At 35.1% G+C, this 24740-nt stretch overlaps 1 protein-coding gene across 3 annotated transcripts in view; it reads left to right on the top strand.

Moving 5' to 3' along the window:
- The window catches only part of ELP4 (elongator acetyltransferase complex subunit 4), a 244242-nt gene that overhangs the window by 1428 nt on the left and 218074 nt on the right, over positions 1 to 24740 (top strand). For all 3 annotated transcript variants that reach the window (XM_022583706.3, XM_089915008.1, XM_089915009.1), the window contains exon 2: positions 5879 to 5914. In XM_022583706.3, the coding sequence (XP_022439414.2) occupies positions 5879 to 5914 (36 nt within the window). The remainder of the gene's footprint in view (positions 1 to 5878; positions 5915 to 24740) is intronic.

Here is a 24740-nt window from a genome sequence, read left to right as displayed (position 1 = left end):
TTATTTCTACATAAATCTAAGTATTTTCCCTTAATTGTTTCAAGACTGTTGCCTTCCTTAATTGCATGGTACTATAAACAGAAATGATTCAAAATATCTAGTTAGCAAATATTTGTCTCACTTTCTTTCCCTTGTGAGCCTTACTTGGTGTCGTCCTATATTTAAACTTAAAGGTTGGAGGCTGTTCCTAGTCTTTAATTTTTTTCTTTTTCCTTTTTGTAACTCAATGGAGATATGTAACTTCATTCACTTGATCTTGAAACTCTCCAAACAAAAAGGTCACATTTTTAACATTATACTTTCAGTTCCTCATTAGAATAACAAAATGTGCCTAGCACAGTACCTGGTACGTAGTAGATTCTAAATAAGTTCTTGGTTGAAGGAAAAAGCCTGGACAAGAGATTATGAAACACATAGGATGGAATTATGTGTTTGAGTTCTAAAATCAGACTCAGAGATTAACTAACATGAACAGAGTCACAAAACTAGTGACAATCTGGGCTGATCTTTAAGCTCCACATTTAGTGCTCTGCACTATGCTGCAACTGTTTCAAATTTCTGAGAACTCTTTTCAAGTGTTTTTAACCAGTTATTGAATCTAAGCCTAAAGATTTAACCATATAATCTCTTAAAGCACCCACCAGAAAGGTGACCCAAAGCACCTTCCTCATGTGTTTCTACAGTGATATAAACTTGAACTGTAATTTAAAATTTTTCCAGATTTGCTTGGGGATGGGGACTCTAATAATTTGACTCTAACAAGCTTATGGTAAAAATTAGTGTTCATTAAGATGATTGAAATAAGTATCAGTTTTTGGATATTTTGAAATATGTTTTGCATGTATACAGTTAATTCTCAAATTGCACAGAAGTTGAAGACATTGTTATAAAAGGAGTTACTACATTTGGAATAATAAACTGTCCAGAAGTATTTCAGTTGTTCTTAAGGCATTTTTGTATTTTGATTTTCTATTTTGTGTGGCCCTATGGAGCAAACCCTATACATTTGTTTTTCATTAAACCATTATTTGAATGTGAAACATTTGGCTGCTAATGTGTATACACAAAAGTAAAAGCAATTCAGATTATATTGTTCTTCTAAAATGTTATTTGACTCAGATTGTGACAAGTCTAATATAAACATATTGTGACAAAATGTAATGACAGTAGGATTTTATGGTATTAGAATGATGAAACTATACTGTGATATTGTGATTCTTGCCTATATATATTCTGTGGTTACTGCGTAACAAGTAAATATTATATTGTCACTGACATACACTGCAGTAATATTTTACTACTGCCACTGGGACATTATTGTAATTTTAAGTGCAGATGCAAAACATATTTGAAAGGCATAATATAGGCTAATTGAATATTAGTTATTTGATGATATGCTAATATTTCCATTGCTTACTCGAAACTGTTTTATAAACTTGAGAATTCCCTATTACTGCATCTTTTACATGATCTAATTGTATTAAATATTTTTGTTCTGACAGCTTATTTTATTGTTAGATATCGATATACCTTTCCCAAGTTGGCTAATTTTTTAAGTTCTGAGATTTCCTAACCCAGTTTCTCAGTCCTGCCTTTCCAGGACATTTATATTGTTATTTGAGGACACCATATGTAAATATTTCATTTTTCTTCTTCCAGGAATTTCCAAAGAGAGATTATACAGTAGGTAAAGGATTCTGGCAGAATTTCACTTTTTCTAGGATATATAGTCCATTTTAGGACCATATTAACCCCCAGTCTCATCCTTCAAAGAGATATTCGAAGGAACGATGACTTCTCAGGTTTGACTGGCTTAACTCTGTGCTGTTCAGAACTTTTTAAATTTTGACAGTCAAGTGAATGGAAATAGGGATTAGGGGTAAATAATAGTCCAGGAAGAGGACTCTGAAGAAGCTTGAGGGTAGCTGCCATTTTCAACACTGCTGTGAAAAAATAAATACTAGTGGTTGTAGTTCCTTTGCTCCACTATATCTTAATCTGGAGTGTGGGATGATATGCATTGATCTTGGATTATATATTTAACATAATCCTGGTTGTGACATTTTAACAATTGATAGCTGTACATTTAAAGTAAAAGTAGCTTATTCCCTTGTATTGCTATGTAAAATTGTTTTGTGTAATTTAATCTACAGAACCATTCTCATTGCTGATGGCTTGTCTTTTTTGATTCCCATATTTGCCCAGCCAATAGTTGTGATAATCAGGAGTTGTTGGGATGTTTCATACCTCCTAGAGAGAGAAGAAAAAGTAGACCTGTTAATGACATAACTGCAATTTAATTTGAAGTGTGGCATTAGTTAAGTAGTTAAGGATATTGCCATGAACCAAGAATATGAACTGGTTTTTAACGTTACATTTTCCCTAAAATGCCTTTCTATAATTTTAAGCAAAACCATTTATAGAGAGCACAGGAAAGGACTGGTATAAATCACTTATCTTTCCTGACTTATTTCTTTTCCCTTTTACTTCCTCTAACTTTGAAAAACGAGTTGCCCTTGTTGTAAAATAAGATACCACTTCTGGACCTTAATATTCTAATATATTAATTTGAACTCATTCACCCTAAATTTATAGCTTAATTAAAGATTTTTGGGGGGAAGTGTGTGGGATTGAATTTTCTCCCTCTAAATTAATATATCACGTTCTAACTATTCACATGAATTTTTTAAAACTCTTTCCTTCATATTTAAAAAAAAAAGATATTGGCACTTAAAATCTTAAATTTTCTGATGTTTTTACACTATCAGGTTTTTTTCTAGTTTTAAGACAAAATGCTGTCATTTTTTTAAAATGTAAAAGCTTGATGAAATTAATACTTTAAGATATCAGACTTGCAAAGTATCTTCAAGCTTTCAAACTCATGTAGTCTTACAAGTTGATAAAATATTCTACCCATATTTTTTAGTAAGCTGGAGAATAACTTAATATACTTCTTTAAAAGGTCTAGAAGTAAAACCAAGAGTTTATTTGCTTAGTGACTTAGAATATTGATGATTTCCCTAAGATGATTAAAGAGAAGAGGAGGCCATAAGACCATTTTACTCCTTTGTATGTTTTATTATAGAAATAAGACGAGTGCTTACTTACCACATTACTTACATGTCAGACATTTTAGTGGACTATTAGGAACTATTTTATTTCTATTTTACTTGGGAACTATTAGTGTGAAATCTGTGTTGCTTTTGAAGTTACTAATGGATTACTGAATTTAAAGATGTATTAAAACTAACTTTTGTTGAACATGCCATGTCAAGACATCTTGTCATGATTGGTTGTTTAAGCTTTTCAGTTTTTGGTAGGGAGCATGACTACAAACTTATTCAAATTTACTCTAGTTTAAAATATAACTAGAACCTCAGTATATCAAGTGAGTTATTTCAAAATACCTTATACAGAAGTATTTTGGGGAAATGTGGGATCTTGTCACACACTAAAATGAAGTTTGGAAGAATAGAGGAACTTTGCTGCTATATGTGTGTGTGTATGTACATGTCAAATAATTTTACCTCATATACATAGAATAAAAACTTGATTTACAAATAATAAGGTGGCTTCTTATTTCCCATGACCAACCTTCCAAATGACCAACATTTACTAGGGCCAATTCAAATTTGAGTCTAGTGAATTTACATTATATAGCTCATTAGAAAAAAAGAGTTGCCTTTTTGTAGGAGAAGTCCTGATAGAATATTAATTTGGCTGATAAAAGTCATTAAACTGTCTTCATATTATCTTGTTTTAAGTAATGTTCAAATTTTCCAAACATCAGAATTTTAATATATGTGAGAATTTAAAAATTCGAGGGATGGTTCCTGAATTATCAGGAACAGTGGATTGTTTGACTCATTCTTACAGAAAACTACCTTAGCCTAGTCTGATTTACTGTTAAGGTGATCACCATTTATCTAATGATACAGTTTTAGTGTATAATTTAGTTTCTAGTCAGAAAATAATTGCCAGACTCGTAAGGGTAGCTCTTACTGTACCCCCTTGGGCAAGTCACCTGAGTAAGGTATCACTTCATTTAATAGGGAAACTATTTCTTTATCTGTTCTCATTATTTCACTGTGAATATAATTCACAAAATACTTCTCTAACTATTCGACTTGGCGGCCTTATATAACTTGCTAATTTGAGGAGATATGAATGTAGGCCCAAAGAAGTTTAGATAATAAATCTAAATCCTTCCTATAAAAATTAAGTTATAGAAAGAAAGGCAGCTAACTTTTTTATAGTACTTGCTGTAGACTAGACACTGCAGTATCTGTTATGTGCTTGTATTATTTCATCTCAAATACACAAAATGATGATTACGTAGTTAAATATTTATTTTTGCATGTAAGGGAAAATAGTGAAGTAAGGAGTTGGAAAGTGTGATTTAAAGTGTTTAAAATGGATTAAAAAGTAGTGGTCTATATGTAGCACAAACTATAAAATTAAATATTCTTGTCCCAAAGAAAATTTGCTCTGATCCTTTATGGTTATTATCATCACACGTATTTCAGTTTATGTTAATCTTTTAGCTTGACCAACATTTGGAGTTATCCTGTGTAGTCTGGTGTGGCTTTAAATGCTAAAATGAAGGAACTTATCTCAATGTGAAAGTAAAATACATATTTGTTTCCATAAAAAATCCATTTAAAAATATATAAATGTATTGGTTTCATTTTTTAAAAAATTCTTTTCTAACAATTTGGAATGTTTTCTTTATGAAGTCCCCAAATGTTGGATTGTATTCTGTGTGCATGCATGTTACCAAATTTCAAATTCTTTGAAACATAACAGTTATTTATGCTTATTTGCAAGGCAAAAAATAAGCACTATCAAATGAATTTTTCATAGTAAGTTTTTCTATGTAGTGTTCGCCATTACAAAACTTTTTTGAGGAAAAGTTCTTTATTGTTATTCTAAATGTTTCACCATTTTGTGCAAACAAACAAAGCCCTAGTAATATTGTCTTCACCTGTCCAACAATTTTTAGTTTCTTTTTAAATTAAGTATACTTTAAGTACATTTCATTCTTTGTGTACACATTCTTAAATTTCTAAGTGAATTTGTTAGCATTTGCAACATTAATTATACATAGTAATACTTTTACAAGTGGTTTTACAAACAAAATATCAGGAATCAAATGGTTGAATGTCTTTATCTTTCTGATGTTGTTCTAGTTTCCTAAAAGTTGATTTTAAATTGATTTCTAATAAACTATTTGAGTTATATGTTTATGATCATATTACCCTAATTCAGATATTTAAAATAACATTTTCTAGTAAAATTGAAAATGTGTTTTGTGATTGTGGTGATTGTGCCTTTTTTGTTTGAAATGGCAAAAATATTTAGAGTATGTCCTGACTTTGTGTATATTGTTAATAATGGAAAAAGAATTCGTTTTAATTATCAGGGTTTTTTTCCCAAGGCTTATTAAATTTGAGAATAAATGTTAAAGTGGAATTTCTATTATAGTAACCTTTCTTTTCTATGTTGTATTTCTGTTGTAGTTAAGTTACTGTGCACATTTAGGTCTCAGCTATTGAGCTAATTTATTAGCAAGTGCTAAATATAACATTTATGGATTGCTTAACCGGTTACGTTGAATGCTGCATGGTCCTAACACAGGAGAAAGGAGGATAGTACAGTATATTATGAAAGTAATTGTAATGTGTAGTGTATAATTACATATAATATGTAATTATTTCATAATAGCACCTTAAGCAAAGTATTGCAAAGGTAATTAAAATGTTTTTAACTGCAATTTTAAAGTTATTGAAGTACCTGTCCTTGATAATGCCTAACTTTTATGCTAAAGATAATGTGAAAAGGTAGATTAATTTTCTTCTTGGTTTTGTTTCATTTCCAGGTGGAGGTTTGGCCGTTGGAACAGTTCTTCTAATTGGTTAGTCTAGCATACATACTTTGCTCTTCCCAGTCACGGTTTTCTCTTGTGCATAATGATTTTATGGGTTTGCCTATTCTGAAATTAAGTATTTAACACTCTACAAGAGTTAAGGTAAATTATACAAGAGTTAAGGTAAATTAAAGAGGAATTGCCTTAAGTTCTAATTTAAATTAAAATGTTGATCTGAACTTGAAATGAATTAGGAAAATATATATATGAAAATGTAGCTCTTATAATTTAAAAATGTTCACAGTGCTTTGCCCTGCATTTGTTTTAAAAAAACTAAAATTAATGCCAATAGATTTTTTGGAGAATCTCAGTATTTAGATTGGGATTATTACAGTGATTCATTTGATAAGTTGATGTACACATAAGCCCATTGTATATATCAGAGATTTTTATCATAATTGTCTTCTAACTGAAAGAAAAGTAACAAACTGACAAATCACATTTTTGTTCATCTTTAAAGCTTCATTGGTTCTTACTTAAATACGCATACATAACCCTACTTAGCTTTTTTTTAAGTTTAGATCATAGAATCTTGGAATTGAAATAAACCTTGGCAGTTATATAATCAAAGCTCCCATTTGGCCACAAATCACTTTTCCATAATCCTTGACAGATATCAAGCACCATTTGAGTACTGATTATCTAGTTTAAAGGGCTTGCTACTTTACAAAGCAATGCTTTGTTATTGAAAATGTATGATTTATTAGAAAGTTCTGTATATTAATGTTTAATTTGTATGCCTGTAACAAGTTTGTTGTTCCTAGTTTTGTCCTCTGATACTCTTTCACATGACACTCTTAAAATATTTAAAAATAACTATTTAATCACCTCAAATCTTCTCCAAACTAAATAGACATAGTTTGCGGTACGCGGGCCTCTCACCGTTGTGGCCTCTCCCGTTGCGGAGCACAGGCTCCGGACGCGCAGGCTCAGCGGCCATGGCTCACGGGCCCAGCCGCTCCGCGGCATGTGGGATCCTCCCGGACCGGGGCACGAACCCATGTCCCCTGCATCGGCAGGCGGACTCTCAACCACTGCGCCACCAGGGAAGCCCTAGACATAGTTTCTTAAACTGGTTTCACACTCCTCACTCTCCTGGTTGTTCTCGTGTCACACCTTTTGGTCTGGCATTGTCTCTTTTTTTTTTTTTTTTTTTTTTATTTATTTACGGCTGCGTTGGGTCTTTGTTGCTGCATGCGGGCTTTTCTCTAGTGGTGAGTGGGGGCTACTCGTCGTTGCGGTGCGTGGGCCCTAGAGCATGTGGGCTTCAGGAGTTGTGGCACATGGGCTCAGTAGTCGTGGCTCACGGGCTCTAGAGCACACACTCAGTAGTTGTGACGCATGGGCTTAGTTGCTCCATGGCATGTGGGATCTTCCTGGACCAGGGCTCGAACCCATGTCTCCTGCATTGGCAGGCAGATTCTTAACCATTGCACCACCAGGGAAGTCCCTGGCATTGTCTCTTTAACTGTGCCCAGAACTGAATACAATACTCCAAATTTAGTGTGACTTATGCTTAAATTCTAGAAATGGTCATGTCAGTTGCAGTTTTTAAGTTTATCTTTTAGTAAGTAAAGAATGATTGAAGGAATTTTGGGAAAAAATAATTCACAGTTTTGATATAAGTATATAAATACAGAAAATATAAAAGGACATGTAGAAAAATTGGGTTGTCCTTTCAGTTCCTCACTCCCCATACCCAGGGACAATACTGTCCTGGGTTTCCCACCCAAATATTTCAACATAACTAATATACATGGGAGCATTCAGCACCTTGCTTTTTCTGCTTAATACATGTTAGAGATCAGTCCATGTGCCTTCATATAGGTATACCTCATTCTTCTCGACAGCTGCATAGGATTTTATTGTATAGTTATGCCACAATTTACTTAAATCATTCTCTACTGATAAGTTTAACTCATTATTTTCTGTTACTAACAATCTTATTATACAAGTCTTATATATAAGGTCTGCATACACATATAAGTATATAGTATCTATAGAATAAATTCCAAGATATAGGCTTACTTGATAGAAGCATGTTAAATTGTATTAGATATTAGATTGCTCGGCCAAGAGGTTATGCTACCTTATACTTCAATCACCTGTTATAAGAATATTAGGTTACCCTTACCCTTAACAACAATGTGCATTATCAAACATTTTAATCTTTACCAGTCCAAATAGGTGAAAAGTGAAGAATGGCATTTCATGATTTGAACCTGGGACTTTTCTCTTTGATGAACAAAAATCTGGAGATTATTATAATGGTTTAAAAAATATCCAGCTAAATTTTAATTCTTTTCTCCAGTAGAAGTATATGTGAATGATACTAAGAATCTAATGACGACTGATAATTCATTCAAAAAATGTTCGTTGAACACCCAGGTGCATGCTAGATATTGGGGTTACAAATATAAATGAGTTACTCTCTTCCCTTAAGGAGGAGACATAAGTAAAGTAAATAATTACAACGTAAGTTAATACCATAATAGATGTGTTTATTATTACTACACTTTATTGTTGATTGTAGCTGTACAAGGGACTGCTATTGACTTTTGTATATCCATCTTATAACCAGCAACTTTTGAATTGTTTATAGATTCACTTGAATTTTCTAAGTAGGCAATCATCTTCTGCAAACATTGAAAATGTTATTTCATAACAGATTTTGGTGTTTTAAAAGTGAGTGCTTCCATAACAAATATAAAATAAAAATATGGGAGTGGCTTTAGAACCCGGCAGTGGGCAAGGGCTGGAAGGATTTTGAGGAACACATTAGAAAATGCCTAAATCACTGTAAAGAGATCGTTAGTAGAACTCTGTACTTTGAGGACACTACCAATGAGGCTGTAAAGGGAGAAGGTCCATGTTACTGAAAGCTGGAGGAAGAGGATCCTTGTTAACATAGTGACAGAAAGCTTAGTGTTGATGTCAGCAGTTATGCGGAAACAACATGTCTAATGAACTTGGTGACCTAGCTAAGGAGATTTTTTGACAATGTATAATAAGGAAAAACTCAAATAACTAAAGCACAGTGACAGATAAGAAAAAAAGCGTCTGCCTTTGGTGAAATATCAATTCACCAAGTATTAAACTAGGTATTCAGTAACTATTTGTTGAATTAATAATTGCATAAAACAATATAACAAGTATAAAGCAAAGGCCTTGCCTTTATAGTCTGGTCTTTCCATAAAGCTAATATTTTTAATCGTCTCATTATTGTTTATGCCCTACTATCAACTCCTTCTAAGTGTATAAGATTTTAAAAAATATGTATAACTTAAGTAAACTTAGTTTTATTATCTGTTAGCTTGTTTTCTCTAGGAAATCTTAAAACAAAATTTGGAAGCATTTTTACATTTCTTTGAGAGGTTAGATTAGCAGAAGGAATCTTATCTACTAGGTTTTCTACTTTTCTCCATTTCCTGGTCAATACAGCTTGTACAACAGATGAATTCTGCCTTAAGAAATAGATGAGTAGTTCAAAATACAAACCAAATATAGAGATTTAAGGTCAGTGGTTAGGAGCTTAGGCCATTACTATACTGCTCATCACTCAAAGATTTTTTTATTCCACAAATGAGAGAAAATTAAAGCCGAAGATGATTTGCATTAATAACTTTTCAATATAGACGGTGAACATTTTAACCATTCTCTAATTTACCAAGGCAACTTTGTGTCTCAGTGTGTACGTGCACATGAGTGTGGCGTAACAGAGTAGTGGATTTACGGTTTCAGAAGCAATGTAACTATGGAAACTGGAGACAGTGAGCACTGCCAGAAAACCCATGGTAGGTCTACTTTAGACCTTCGGAATGCAACAAAATAAATGAATATGAACACTTAAAAGGCCCTTCTCTGAGCAATAGATTGAAGAACTAAGGGGCTCCTACATTTACTTTGAAAATCAGAGATAGAGTTTTCTTAGAACATGTTTCATCCTTCAGTACTGGAATAGGTTTTGAGATGTTTTATATTTAAATCGCTTTCTGACAGTCTGGTACACGGGTAAATATGGAGCACCTGAAAAGTATCAAAAGTGAAAGGATGGCATAAATATTTTAAAGTTCACACAGCTTCTTTTTACATAAAGGATCTTGGTCTATATGTGGAGCTAGCGAGCATCAAAAAGATTTAATAGAAGTCAGTAATTGAAATACAAGTTATGTGACATTTATGAAAGCATTATTTTTAATTTAGTCTCTTAGGTTAATTATATAATTTTAGATCTAGAAGTAGGAGAAAAATATGCTTTTAAACAATTAATTACAACCAGCTATAAGTGTACTTCTGTATTAGTTACCTATTGCTGTGTGACAATATTAACATAAACTTAATAGCTTAAAAAGAGCACACATTTATCATCTCACAATTTGTGTGGGTCAGGAGTCCAGGCACAGCTTAGCTGGGTCCTCTGCAAGCGGACAGTCAAGATGTCAGTCAGGGCTGGGTTCTCACTGAAGGTTTGGCAGAAGAAGGAAGGATCTGCTTCCAAGCTCACACGGTAGTTGACAGCATTCAGTTCCTTGCTGTCAGCCAGAGGCACTCTCTCACAACCGGCATCTTATTTCTTCAAGACCAGTAAGGAAGAATGTCTCTCAACAAGACAGATGTCACAGTTTTATGTAACAGAAATGATGTCCCTTCACCTTTGCCATATACTTTGGGTTAAAAGCAAGTTACAGGTTCCACCCATATTCAAAGTGAAGAGATTACACAAAGACATATACCAGGAAACAGGATCATGGGGATCACCTTAGAATGTCATACTTTTCATAGATTTAATTTGGTATTATTTAATATAATAGCAAAAACCAAGCGCCTCCAATATATCTCTCAAAGGATAGTATAGTATTTTCTCATCAGTTGTCTTCGAACTTTTTGAGTTTGCTGAGCTATGTTTTCCTTTTACAACATGTAATATATTCCAAGCATTTTCCTTATGGTACACGACTTGGCAAACTACAACCTGCTGGCTGGCGATTTATCTATAAAGATTGGAATACAACCATGCTGTATTTATTTGCACATTGTTTATGGCTTCTTTTGTGCTACAAGAGCATAGTTAAGTAGTTTCAACAGAGACTGTATGGTTCGCAAGCCCGAAATATTTACTCTGACTCTTTTAAGAAAAAGCTTGCCAATTGCTGTTTTATATTATTATATTTTGTATGCTCCTTAATTTATTTTATAGTAGTAAAACTTGTTGGAAGACTGAAATAAGACATACTGATATCAGTACAGTTCTTTAGAAAAAACCACCTGACCTTTTGTCCTGAAACATTTAAGTGCCTACTATGCGTTTAACACTGTTAGGCAGCATGAATCTTTGTTTTTACCCTTGATGAACTTAAACTGGATGTCGGCTGCATGTGGAATAACTATGAACAATACATATATAATGTGCAGATGTTTATGCAGGTGCAAGAGGTATGGAAAAGGCTTAAATTGAATCAAGATATGGGCAGAAGTTGAGGGGAGATGAAGGGAGAAAAGTATTCATATGTAAACTGTATAAACACATGCATAAGAGAGACTACCAGCAGGGTATGCTCCTGTACTAAAGAGGCGAGAGCCCTTCTAAAGGAGAGAGTATTAATTTAGGACTAGTCAAAGGGAAAGTTTAGCCTACTTTCCTTGAGTCTTTGGTCTCAACTACCTACTTGTAGAATTCAAATTGTGAAACTTCAGAACCCATATACCAGCTCCTCAAACTGCAGTGTGCAGGGATGAGACTTTTTACCCTTTATCCACCAGAAGACACCTGGGAGTTTCTGTTTGTTTAGCTTTATAGCCAGTCAGATCCATCATGTTTCACCTCCTAGTCTTTGGTCATTGTCCAAGAATTAAGTTGTTCCAATGATCTTACCTTCTATGTTTCTTTTACCTCCATAATACTCTGTATTTTTTTCTCTATAGACTCAATTTCCTAGTATTCCTATCGTTTCTAAACCTTTCCAGTTTGCCTTTTATAACACCTATTTCATATAAAACATACTCTAATATCTTTAAAACTTATTAAATAGTCTATTAAAATATTTAACATTTAGTGAGGATGTACTGTGTGCTGGGCATCACGCTAAGCCCTTGATGTATATTTTATCATTTAATTTCACAACAATCAGATGAGATGTCTATATTTTACAGAAGATGAAATTGAAATTTTGAGAGAAGCCAAGTAACTTGCCCAGGGTCACACACCTAGTAGCTGAGATTCGCAATCAAGTTTCTCTGACAGTAAATCATCATTTTATACTAAAACCTGATAACTCATCTTAAAAATTCTTTCTGGAGTGAGATTTATATCTTGGGCTATTCCTCCTCCTCTACCTCATTGCTGCCTATACTGACGTCCTAGTTATTTCCGTCATTTATTAGAGACTATCATGATCTTCAACCTCAAGAAGGCATTGAACGTTGGCCAACAAGCTTTTGTATAACTCTAATCACTTCCTTTTCATTCTCAGTAACCTCAGTGGCCTTTTAAACTCTCTGGTCCTCAAACATCAGACAATACCACTTTCTCCCTCATTTTCTGAAATGACTTATTTCACACAGAAGTAAAAGTCTCATCATAAACAACTTCCCACCATCAAACCTCAAAACATAGCTCTATCCACAAATGGAAAGATGTGTTATACCTTCTCCTGTTTGAGATCATCCTTTCACCTGTACTTTATTTTTTTTCTTGAATTTTATTTTATTTATTTTTTTATACAGCAGGTTCTTATTAGTTATCTATTTTATACATATTAATGTATATATGTCAATTCCAATCTCCCAATTCAATTAGCTCTAGTAGTTTTCTGGTGGCATCTTTAGGATTCTCTATGTATAGTATCATGGCATCTGCAAACAGTGACAGTTTTACTTCTTCTTTTCCAATTTGTATTCTTTTTATTTCTTTTTCTTCTCTGATTGCCGTGACTAGGACTTCCAAACCTATATTGAATAATAGTGGCGAGAGTGGACATCCTTGTCTTGTTCCTGATCTTAGAGGAAATGCTTTCAGTTTTTCACCATTGGGAATGATGTTTGCTGTGGGTTTGTCGTATATGGCCTTTATTATGTTGAGGTAAGTTCCCTCTATGCCTACCTTCTGGAGAGTTTTTATCATAAATGGGTGTTGAATTTTGTCGAAAGCTTTTTCTGCATCTATTGAGATGATATGGTTTTTATTCTTCAATTTGTTAATATGGTGTATCACATTGATTGATTTGCATACGTTGAAGAATCTTTGCATCCCTGGGATAAATCCCACTTGATCATGGTGTATCTTCCTTTTAATGTGTTGTTGGATTCTGTTTGCTAGTATTCTGTTGAGGATTTTTGCATCTATATTCATCAGTGATATTGGTCTGTAATTTTCTCTTTTTGTAGTATCTTTGTCTGGTTTTGGTATCAGGGTGATGGTGGCCTTATAGAATGAGTTTGGGAGTGTTGCTTCCTCTGCAATTTTTTGGAAGAGTTTGAGAAGGATGAGTGTTAGCTCTTCTCTAAATGTTTGATAGAATTCACCTGTGAAGACATCTGGTCCTGGACTTTTGTTTGTTGGAAGATTTTTAATCACAGTTTCAATTTCATTACTTGTGATTGGTCTGTTCATATTTCTATTTCTTCCTGCTTCAGTCTTGGAAGGTTATACCTTTCTAAGAATTTGTCCATTTCTTCCAGGTTGTCCATTTTATTGGCATAGAGTTGCTTGTAGTAGTCTTTTAGGATGCTTTGTATTTCTGCAGTGTCCATTGTAACTTCTCCTTTTTCATTTCTAATTTTATTGATTTGAGTCCTCTCCCTCTTTTTCTTGATGAGTCTAGCTAAAGGTTTCTCAATTTTGTTTATCTTCTCAAAGAACGAGCTTTTAGTTTTATTGATCTTTGCTATTGTTTTCTTTGTTCCTATTTCATTTATTTCTGCTCTGATCCTTATGATTTCTTTCCTTCTACTAACTTTGGGTTTTGTTCTTCTTTCTCTAGTTCCTTTAGGTGTAAGGTTAGGTTATTTGAGATTTTTCTTGTTTCTTGAGGTAGGCTTGTATAGCTATAAACTTCCCTCTGACAGTCTGGTACTGCTTTTGCTGGATCCCATAGGTTTTGGATCGTCGTGTTTTCATTGTCTCTAGGTATTTTTTTATTTCCTCTGATTTCTTCAGTGATCTCTTGGTTATTTAGTAACGTATATTTTAGCCTCCATGTGTTTGTGTTTTTTACGTTTTTTTCCCTGTAATTGATTTCTAATCTCATAGCATTGTGGTTAGAAAAGATGCTTGATATGATTTCAATTTTCTTAAATTTACTGAGGCTTCATTTGTGACTCAAGATGTGATCTATCCTGGAGAATGTTCCGTGTGCACTTGAAAAGAAAGTGTAATCCGCTGTGTTTGGATGGGATGTCCTACATATATCAATTAAATTTATCTGGTCTATTGTGTCATTTAAAGCTTGTGTTTCCTTATTAATATTCTGTTTGGATGATCTGTCCATTGGTGTAAGTGAGGTGTTAAAGTCCCCCACTATTATTGTATTACTGTTGATTTCCTCTTTTAGAGCTGTTAGCAGTTGCCTTATGCATTGAGGTGCTCCTATGTTGGATGCATAAATATTTACAATTGTTATATCTTCTTCTTGGGTTGATCCCTTGATCATTATGTAGTATCCTTCCTTGTCTTTTGTAACATTCTTTTTTTTAAAGTCTATTTTATCTGATATGAGTATTGCTACTCTAGCTTTTTTTGATTTCCATTTGCATGGAATATCTTTTTCCATCCCCTCACTTTCAGTCTGTATGTGTCCCTAGGTCTGAAGTGGGTCTCTTGTAGACAGCATATATATTGGTCTTGTTTTTGTATCCATTCAGTGAGCCTGTGTCTTTTGGTTGGAGCATTTAATCCATTCATATTTAAGGTAATTATCAATATGTATGTTCCTATGACCATTTTCTTAATTGTTTTGGGTTTGTTTTTGTAGGTCCTTTTTTTCTGTTATGTTTCACACTTAGAGAAGTTCCTTTAGCATTGCTTGTAGAGCTGGTTTGGTGGTGCTGAATTCTCTTAGCTTTTGCTTGGCTGTAAAGCTTTTGATTTCTCTGTCGAATCTGAATGAGATCCTTGCTGGGTAGAGTAATCTTGGTTGAAGGTTCTTCCCTTTCATCACTTTAAGTATGTAATGCCACTCCCTTCTGGCTTGTAGAGTTTCTGCTGAGAAATCAGCTGTTGACCTCATGTGAGTGCCCTTGTATGTTATTTGTTGTTTTTCCCTTGTTGCTTTCAATAATTTTTCTTTGTCTTTAATTTTTGTCACTTTGATTACTGTGCTGCATCTCTGCATGTTTCTCCTTCGGTTTATCTCCGTGGCTTCCTGGACTTGGGTGGCTATTTCCTTTCCCATGTTAGGGAAGCTTTGACTATAATCTCTTCAAATATTTTCTCGGGTCCTTTCTCTCTCTCTTCTCCTTCTGGGACCCCTATAATGCGAATATTCTTGCCTTTAATGTTGTCCCAGAGGTCTCTTAGGCTGTCTTCATTTCCTTGCACAGGCTACAGAACTGTAGTTCTTCTTGCTTCTGCTGTCTGCCCTCTGGTGGATGAGGCTATCTAAGAGGCTTGTGCAAGCTTCCTGATGGGGGGGACTGGTAGTGGGTAGAGCTGGGTGTTGCTCTGGTGGGCAGAGGTCAGTAAAATTGTAATCCACTTGTCTGCTGATGGGTGGTCTGGGTTCCCTCCCTGTTGGTTGTTTGGCCTGAGGCGACCCAACACTGGAGCCTACCTGGCTCTTTGGTGGGGCTAATGGCGGACTCTGGGAGGGCTCACACCAAGGAGTACTTCCCAGAACTTCTGCTGCCAGTATCCTTGTCCCCATGGTGAGCCACAGCCACCCCCTGCTTCTGCAGGAGACCCTCCAACACTAGCAGGTAGGTCTGGTTCAGTCTCCTATGGGGTCACTGCTCCTCCCCCTGGGTCCCGATGCACACATTACTTTGTGTGTGCCCTCCAAGAGTAGAGTCTCTGTTTCCCCCAGTCCTGTCGAAGTCCTGCAATCAAATCCCGTTAGCCTTCGAAGTCTGATTGTCTAGGAATTCCTCCTCCCGTTGCCGGACCCCCAGGTTGGGAAGACTGATGTGGGGCTCAGAACCTTCACTCCCGGGGGTGGACTTCTGTGGTATAAGTGTTCTCCAGTTTGTGAGTCACCCACCCAGCAGTTATGGGATTTGATTTTATTGTGATTGCACCCCTCATACCATCTCATTGTGGCTTCTCCTTTGTCTTTGGATGTGGAGTATCTTTTTTGGTGAGCTCCAGTGTCTTCCTGTCAATGACTGTTCAGCAATTAGTTGTGATTCCAGTGCTCTCACAAGAGGGAGTGAGCGCACATCCCTGTACTCCACCATCTTGAACCAAATCCCTCACCTGTACTTTAGATCTTTTCTCCTTCTACCTTTCCAAGTACCTGGCAATAGCAATTTTCTTTTCTCTTATCATTACTATCTTTATTAAGCTCTTTTCTATGTGTACTTGTTTTTCAAAGGAAAAAAAATTCCACTCCCTTAACCCTACCTTCTCCAATTATTGCTTTTTCTTTTCCATTTCATAGCACTTCTTATATGTTTTAGTAATATTTCAGTCATTGCTCAGTCTATTTCACACACTACCACTTCATTAAAACCACCTTAGCTCAAGACACTGGAGACCTTCCCATTGCTAAACCCAGAGGTTACTTCTCAGTTCTATTCCTTCTTCTTTTCTTTTTTATTGAAGTATAGCTGATTTACAATGTTGTGCTAGTTTCTGGTGTACAGCACAGTGGTCCATATATATATATTTTTTTCCATTAAGGTTTATTACAGAATATTGAATATAGTTCCCTGTGCTATGCAGTAGGACCTGGTTGTTATCTATTTTATGTATAGTAGTTTGTATCTGCTAATCCCAAACTCCTAATTTATCCCTGCCCCCTCTTTCCCCTTTGGTAACCATAAGTTTGTTTTCTATGTCTGTGAATCTGTTCCTGTTTTGTAAATAAGTTCATTTGTATCATGTTTTAGATTCCACATGTACGTGATATCATGATATTTATCTTTCTCTTTCTGACTTACTTCACTTAGTATGATAATCTCTAGGTCCATCCCTCTTGCTGCAAATGACATCATTTCATTGTTCGTTATAGCTGAATAGTATTCAATAGTATATATATACTACATCTTCTTTATCCATTCATGTGTTGATGGACATTTAGGTTGCTTCCATGTCTTGGCTATTGTAAATAGTACTGCTGTGAACATTGGGGTGCACCTTTTTGAATTGAGAGTTTTCTCTGGACATATGCCCAGGAGTGGGATTGCTGGATCATATGGCAACTCTATTTTTAGTTTTTTAAGGAACCTCCATACTGTTTTCCATAGTGGCTGTACCAATTTACATTCCCACCAATAGTGTAGGAGAGTCCCCTTTTCTCCACACCCTCTCCACCATTTATTATTTGTAGTGATGGCCATTCTGACCAGTGTGAAGTATTACCTCATTGTATTTTTGATGCACATTTCTCTAATAATTAACAAAGTTGAGCATCTTTTCATGTGCCTATTGGCCATCTGTATGTCTTTGGAGAAATGTCTATTTAGGTCTTCTGCCCATTTTTCGATTGGGTTGTTTGGTTTTTTGTTGTTGTATGAGCTGTTTGTATATTTTGGAAATTAAGCCCTTGTCAGGCACATTGTTTGCAAATATTTTCTCCCACTCTGTAGGTTGTCTTTTCATTTTGTTTATGGTTTCCTTTGCTGTGCAAAAGCTTGTAAGTTTGATTAGATCCCATTTGTTTATTTTTGCTTTTATTTCTGTTGCCTTGGGAGACTGGCCTAAGAAAATGCTGGTACAATTTATGTCAGAGAATGTTTTGCCTATGTTCTGTTCTAGGAGTCTTATGGTGTCATGTCTTATATTTAAGTCTTTAAGCCATTTTGAATTTATTTTTGTGTATGGTGTGAGGAAGTGTTCTAACTTCATTGGTTTACATCGGGCTATCCAGCTTTCCCAACACTGCTTGCTGAAGAGACTGTCTTTTCTCCACTGTATAGTCTTGCCTCCTTTGTTGAAGATTAATTGGCTGAAGGTATGTGGGTTTATTTCTGAGCTTTCTATTCTATTCCTTTGAATCATGTGTCTGTTTTTGTGCCAATACCATGCTGTTTTAATTACTGTAGTTTTATAGTATTGTCTGAAGTCTGGGAGGGTTGTGCCTCCAGCTTTGTTCTTTTTCCTCAGCCTTTGGCAATTATGGGTATTTTATGGTTCCATATAAATTTTAGGATTATTCTCATTCTGTGTAAAATGTCATGGGTAATTTGATAGGGATAGCATTAAATCTGTAGATTACTTTGGGTAATATGACCATTTTAACAATATTAATTCTTCCAGTTCAAGAACATGGGTTATCTTTCCATTTCTTTGAATCATCTTTAATTCCTAAGTTTTGTTTTTGTTTGTTTGTTTGTTTGTTTTTATGTAATTTTAAAAAGGATTGCTTTTTACTTTCCTTTTCTGATATTTCATTGTTAGTGTAAAGAAATGCAACAGATTTCTGTATGTTGATCTAGTATCCTGCTACCTTCTCAGGCCTCTTCCTTCTTTATCTCAGCAGCAATTGATGTAGTTAATCACTCTTTCCTTGAAGTACTCCCTTTCTTTGGATTCTGTTATAATATTCTGTTCTGGTTTTCCTTCTACCCCTCTGCTCATGTTTTTTTAGACTCCTTTGGCTCTACTTAAAATACTAACATCATATTCCCTCTTCTAGTGCTGTATACTCTTCCCTGGGAGGTCTCAGTCCCTGCCATAACTAGAATGACCAGGAAAAACCTCATCTTATAAAAGTAATCAGTAATCTCTAGGCATTGCTACATATGTAGGGTACACAGAGAAATGAGGAGATCATATTCAACTTCCTATTCAACATTTTCTCTTGAATATCTTACACACACCTCAAAATCAGTATGTCTAGAGCTAAACTCACAGTCTGCCCTTACCTCCAAATTCTACCCCATTCCTCTAAATCTGTCCCTCTTCCTCTCATCCCTGGCTTATTCAACCTACCAAGTGACACATGCCGGAGACCTGAGTGATGTACTTGTCTCTCACGCTCTACACACCCATTAATTATTAAATGCTGAAAGTTTTCAACCGTTTAAATATGTATTGAAAAACTCTGTCTACATCTCTCCATTATTGCTGCCACAACCCTAATTCAAACCGTAATCAACAACTCTCACTGAAATTATTATAACAGCCTCTTAAGTTGTCTCCAATGTTCCCTTGCTTCAGTCCTTTTTCATACTGTAGCCTGAGTGAACTTTATGATATGAAAATCTGATCATGATCCTTGCTTAGGACATTTTTGTGCTCTCTATTGATCTTAACATAAGGTGCAAGCTCCTTAATTTGGGCTCTAAGACCTTTAGTGATTTGCTTCTGCTGATTCACCTTAGCCTTATCTCTTCTCATCTTCTCACTTCCTTCCTCAAGCTTTATGTTTATCACCCTAAGTTTTTAATTCCAACAAAGTACCATTCTCTCACCTCTCTACAGGACTTTTCTTAAGTTCTTTCTTGCTGCATCTTTTTTCTTCTCTTTTCCTAACCCCTAATCATCTTTTAGGTCTCCACTTAAATATCTCTTCCAGAAAGTCATCGTTAACTGTTGCTTTCCTCCTCCTCATGCCCAATTAGTAGTATTCCTCTTATATAAATACTTCTGTAGTATTTTTTATCTACCTTCTCATGACACTTATACTTTATTGAAAAACCCTGATCGCATATTTTATTCAGTAGACTGACTGTAAGCTCTGTGATCATGGGAACCATATAGGGATACAGTGAATGAATGAATGCATGAATAAATGAATGATATGAAAGCCTGGCTAAAAACAATTTATAATGATTAGGAATATGTAATCATGGAGTTTTGAGCAATGAAGAGATACTATGAAGGAGGCACTGCAGGAATAATGTAAAAAACTTGAAGTGTTAAAAATACTCATTGCCCTAATCTAAACATGAGGTGATGTTTGTTACTGTGCTTTTAAGACTTTAATCATAAATTTACTATCAAATTTTGATAGGATAACAATACAAACTAACTTTTCTATTTCTACATTTCATTATGTATATTAGATTCTAAATGTTTAACTAGCTTTGCTTAGACTGCTGTGATTTGAAATATCATTTCCCTATATTTTCCCTCTTTTAACAGAACCCTCACAAGAGTGGTGATTTCTACTTCTGTGCCATATAATGTGTAGGAAATGAGGGAGAGACAGAAGGTAGTATGATCCCACGATTTTTGGCCGGAGGAAGTTTGGAGTTAGTACCATTAGGTGAAGTCAGGAAAGGAGGAGAATGAGCACATATTGAGGTAGAGTAATGAATTCAGTTTAAACACAATGAATTTTCTGTTCCTAGTAGATCTACCTAGTAGACGGTTGGATATTTGGGTATTAAATTTAGGCTAGAGAAAAATATTTGGGATTCCTCAATGTTATTTAACTAATGTTTTATTCAATGTATGTTTTAGTTGAAGTCATAGGCATGTATTAGAATGCCCAAGTTTATAGACCCTTGTGGATACAGAGATGGAATTTTAGGGGGGGTCTCTTAATTCCCTCAAATTACATGCACATTTGTGTAGGACTGTGTATATTTTTAGACCAGCATATAAAACTTATATCAGCTTCTTAGAGTAGCCTTAGACTCCAAAAAGGACTCAGTACAACTAGAGTAAAAAGAAAAACAGGTCAAAATCTAAAGCCTAGGCACATCAGTGTTTAAGGTATAGATAATGGAAAATAAGCCCAGGGAAGAGGTTAAGACCATAGCTTCTGGAATCAGACTTCCTAGATTCAAATAATGGCTCTGCTATTTACTAGCTGTATCACCATAGGCAAGCTGCTTACATTCTCTGTAGTTTCCTTACCTATAAGACAGAGATTAATAACATTTGTAAGGTTATTATAAGGATTAAATGAGCTAATGCATGAGATGTGTGTTGCACCATGTTTAGCATATAGTTAATGGTCAATAAATCACTTATTTGCTGTTTTTAATGTAATCTTGACTGTACTGGCCAGCCCCGCCAAACATGAGATTCTGCCTCTTTGAAAGGTTTTTCAGTGACAGATGGGGCCAGAATGAAGCAGAGCATCACCCCCAAAACCATGCTTACCACCTACATGGAAATCACTATAACTTCGTAGGCTACAAGCAGCTGGCTTGAATAGACCAGATCAGAGTGAGGATAGGGCCATCTCTCTACCTAAAGCAGACAGACAATTGTGTAAGTTGATCTCTGCCACTTTTCTATTTTCCTGCTCTCCCAGTAATAGAACGAGGACTTGGAGTAAGAAGTATTTTAGAACTTTCCTTTCTTGTAGAACCCCTCTGCACCACTGAGACCTTCAAGGTACAAGCCTTAGTTTGCACTGAAGGAGAGAGAAAGCTTTGCATTGAACAATAAAGTTTTAAACTTAACTATTTCAATTTTTAATAACTGAAACTGGTGAGAAGATCATGGAATCCACTCTGAATGTCTTTAAGAGATGAGAAAAGGAAGTTTTGACATAGCATATTTGAAAACAGTGACTAGAAAATAAACAAATAAAATTGTTTCATATTTGTATACCGAAGAGTTGAGAGTTCTATATAAACTGCTTACATATATAAAGAATGGCTAAAGAAACAGGAAAAATGGTAACAAGGAGTATCTTAAAAATGGGGGAGGGAGAGGGTAGTTCCAAAAAGAAAATTGTCCATAGCAATAGCTACAATAGACAAAAAAGGTAAAGATTTAAAAGTGTCCCAGAAATTAGACAATTAGAAAGTCATTGGTGACTTTGAGACCAGTCTCAGTGGAATCATAGGGGCAGCTCATTTGGGCTTTGATATTAAAGAAAAATTGATGTTTCTGTTGTTTCTATCCATTAGGCTTCATTCTACCCCTTGGGGGCATTAATGAACAAGTGTAATTCCATTTCCATATGACAGCCCATCAAATATTTGAAGCCAGCTATCTTGCATCCCTTGGGTCTCTTTTTCTTCAAGGAAAATATTCATTTCTCATGCTTTCAAGTCCCTTCACCATCCTGGTCACTCCATTCAGAAGACGCTTTAGTTTGTGTAAATCCCCAAATGAAATATATTGTTGTCAGTCTGGTCGAGTACCATAGAATAGAATAGGACAATCATCTCTCTCAACCTAGGAATTAGACTATTAATTCAGGCCAAAACTACATTTGCTTTTTGGCAGTTCTGTCACATGATTATCATTTTTGCATGCCCAGTGTTATGAGGATTCATTAAATAGATTAATTAAATGCTTATTGTACAACTCAGAATTTTTTCACAGAATTGGTGATTTTCAGCTTGAAGAGCTGAATTATTTTTTACTTTTTTTGCTAATCCCTCAATAGGTGATCTTCTTCCCATTAGTTTTTGCTGCCCCATAGGAATCTTTGAAAAAGTAGAGTTGATAAGTATTATAGCGTGTGCATGTGTGTGTGCGTGTGTGTGTGTGTGTGTGTGTCTATGATGGGACGTGTTTTCAGGCAAACTACAGTAGATCTGACTGATTTACAAGACAAGATAGATTTTCGTTTGTTGTTTTTCCCTTAATTTATTCTACAAATATTTACTGTGTACTGTGTGCCCAGTACTAGCGATATAACAGTAAGATGCGTTCTCTGCCATGAGGAAATTTTTGCTTAGTGGGGAAATTTTGATAATGTGTATGAAATGCTAGTATAGGAGTTAACAGGATGCTCCAGGGCACTCTGATCATCTCACCCAGGCTTGAGGAAAGCTTCTCCAAAGATGGGGTTACCTAATCTGGGTCTGGGAGGATTTGAGGGAATTAGCTAGCCAAAGAGGTGAAGTAATCTATGCAAAGGTCCTGAGTTAAGATGCAGTATGGCTACTAGAGATAGTAATTTAAGATATGAGTGTAGATAAGATCAGTAGGGATTGTGACCTACTAGAGAATGGACTTGAGGATATGGGGCGGGGGAAGGGTAAGCTGTGACAAAGCGAGAGAGTTGCATGGATATATATACACTACCAAACGTAAAATAGGTAGCTAGTGGGAAGCAGCCGCATAGCACAGGGAGATCAGCTCGGTGCTTTGTGACCACCTAGAGGGGTGGGATAGGGAGGGTAAGAAGGAGGGAGACGCAAGAGGGAAGACATATGGGAACATATGTATATGTATAACTGATTCACTTTGTTATAAAGCAGAAACTAACACACCATTGTAAAGCAATTATACTCCAATAAAGATGTAAAAAAAAAAAAGTCAAAACCCTTACTCATTTAAGAAGTTCCTGTGCAGCAACGAAGACCCAACACAGCCAAAATAATAAATAAATAAATTTATTTAAAAAAGAAGTAGGTAAGAAAAGGGGAACTTTGCCATTTAGTTTAGTTGTTTTACCTCTTCATTAATGAGAAATCACTCAATATTTTTTGTTATCTACAAGTGACTATCCATAGTTTATGCAGTACTTATCTGTATATTTTATTCCCTACTGAGTAGTATAATACGTGTCCTCAATTTTACAAATAATTATTTTTATTTTTCTAGTTCAATAGTTTAGGTTTACTTTTTTCTTTACTGAAAAGTCTTTAAATGACAATCATGTACATTTTAAAGGGAAAACAATAATCATGTACATTATTACAACAAGTATTTTTATTTTTGCACATTAAACCCTCCTCTTTGGCCACAACCATGCAGAGCCTGTAGACCATGCTAAAGGATTTAGTTCTTCCTGCAAGGAGCAATGAGAAAACACTGAAAGGTTTTAAGTAGGGAAGTGACATGATCAGGTTTGTATTTTGAAAAGCTCACTGCTAAATTGAAGGAGGATTTGAGTGGATGCAAAGAAGTAAGAGGAAATTGCAATCATCTAGGAAAGAGTTGTTGGTAGCAAAGCTAGGGGAGAGACGTTGTCGTGGAGTGAAGTGAACAATTCCAAAAATACTTTGAAAATAAATTTAACAGGATTTTAGGCATGGGGAGAAGGGTGTATTGGTGAGAGAGAGAGAGAGAGAGAGAGAGAGAGAGAGAAGAGGTATTAAGAATAAATCCTAATTTTCTAAAAACAGAAGGAGGACCACATTTGATGGAAGAAAATAATGAGTTTCTGAGTTCTGCCTTGGACACGTGGGAGTTGAGGCACTTTCGTGCTTCTGTGTTTAATAGTAACAAAAGTCTGAAAGTGGCATGAAAAGTCCATAGTGGGGGAATGACTAAGTATTGTAAATTATGGTACACAAATTTACTGGAGTATTATGCACTCTTAAACATCATAGTTACAAGACTGTGACTCGTGAGATCAAGAGAAAAAAGTTGGATACAAAATTCAGTAATAATTGTAACCATCCTACTGTATAGCACAGGGAACTATATTCAATATCCTGTGATAAACCATAAAGGAAAAGAATTTTAAAAAGAATGTATATATGTATAACTGAATCACTTTGCTGTACAGCAGAAATTAATACAACATTGTAAATCAGCTATACTTCAATAAAATAGTAAATTGGAAGGAAATCCAAAATAGAGGGGATATATGTATAGCTGATTCACTTTGCTGTACAGTAGAAACTAACACAACATTGTAAAGCAACTATACTCCAATAAAAATTAATTGAAAAATATATATGTATATAAAAACAGAAAAAAATGGATGAGGTACTCACATGTAAAATAATAATAATAATTATAACCATAAGAGAAAATATCTACAGAAAAAGTGCTAAAAGGAAGTACAAC

Source organism: Delphinapterus leucas, chromosome 7 (genome assembly GCF_059928025.1).
Source record: "Delphinapterus leucas isolate spDelLeu-1000000601 "Yukka" chromosome 7, BTC_Dleu_Yukka2, whole genome shotgun sequence".
In the NCBI taxonomy this organism is placed as follows: Eukaryota; Metazoa; Chordata; class Mammalia; order Artiodactyla; family Monodontidae; genus Delphinapterus; species Delphinapterus leucas.
Note: the sequence above shows the minus strand (reverse complement) of the source record. Positions and strands in the feature narration are given on the sequence as shown.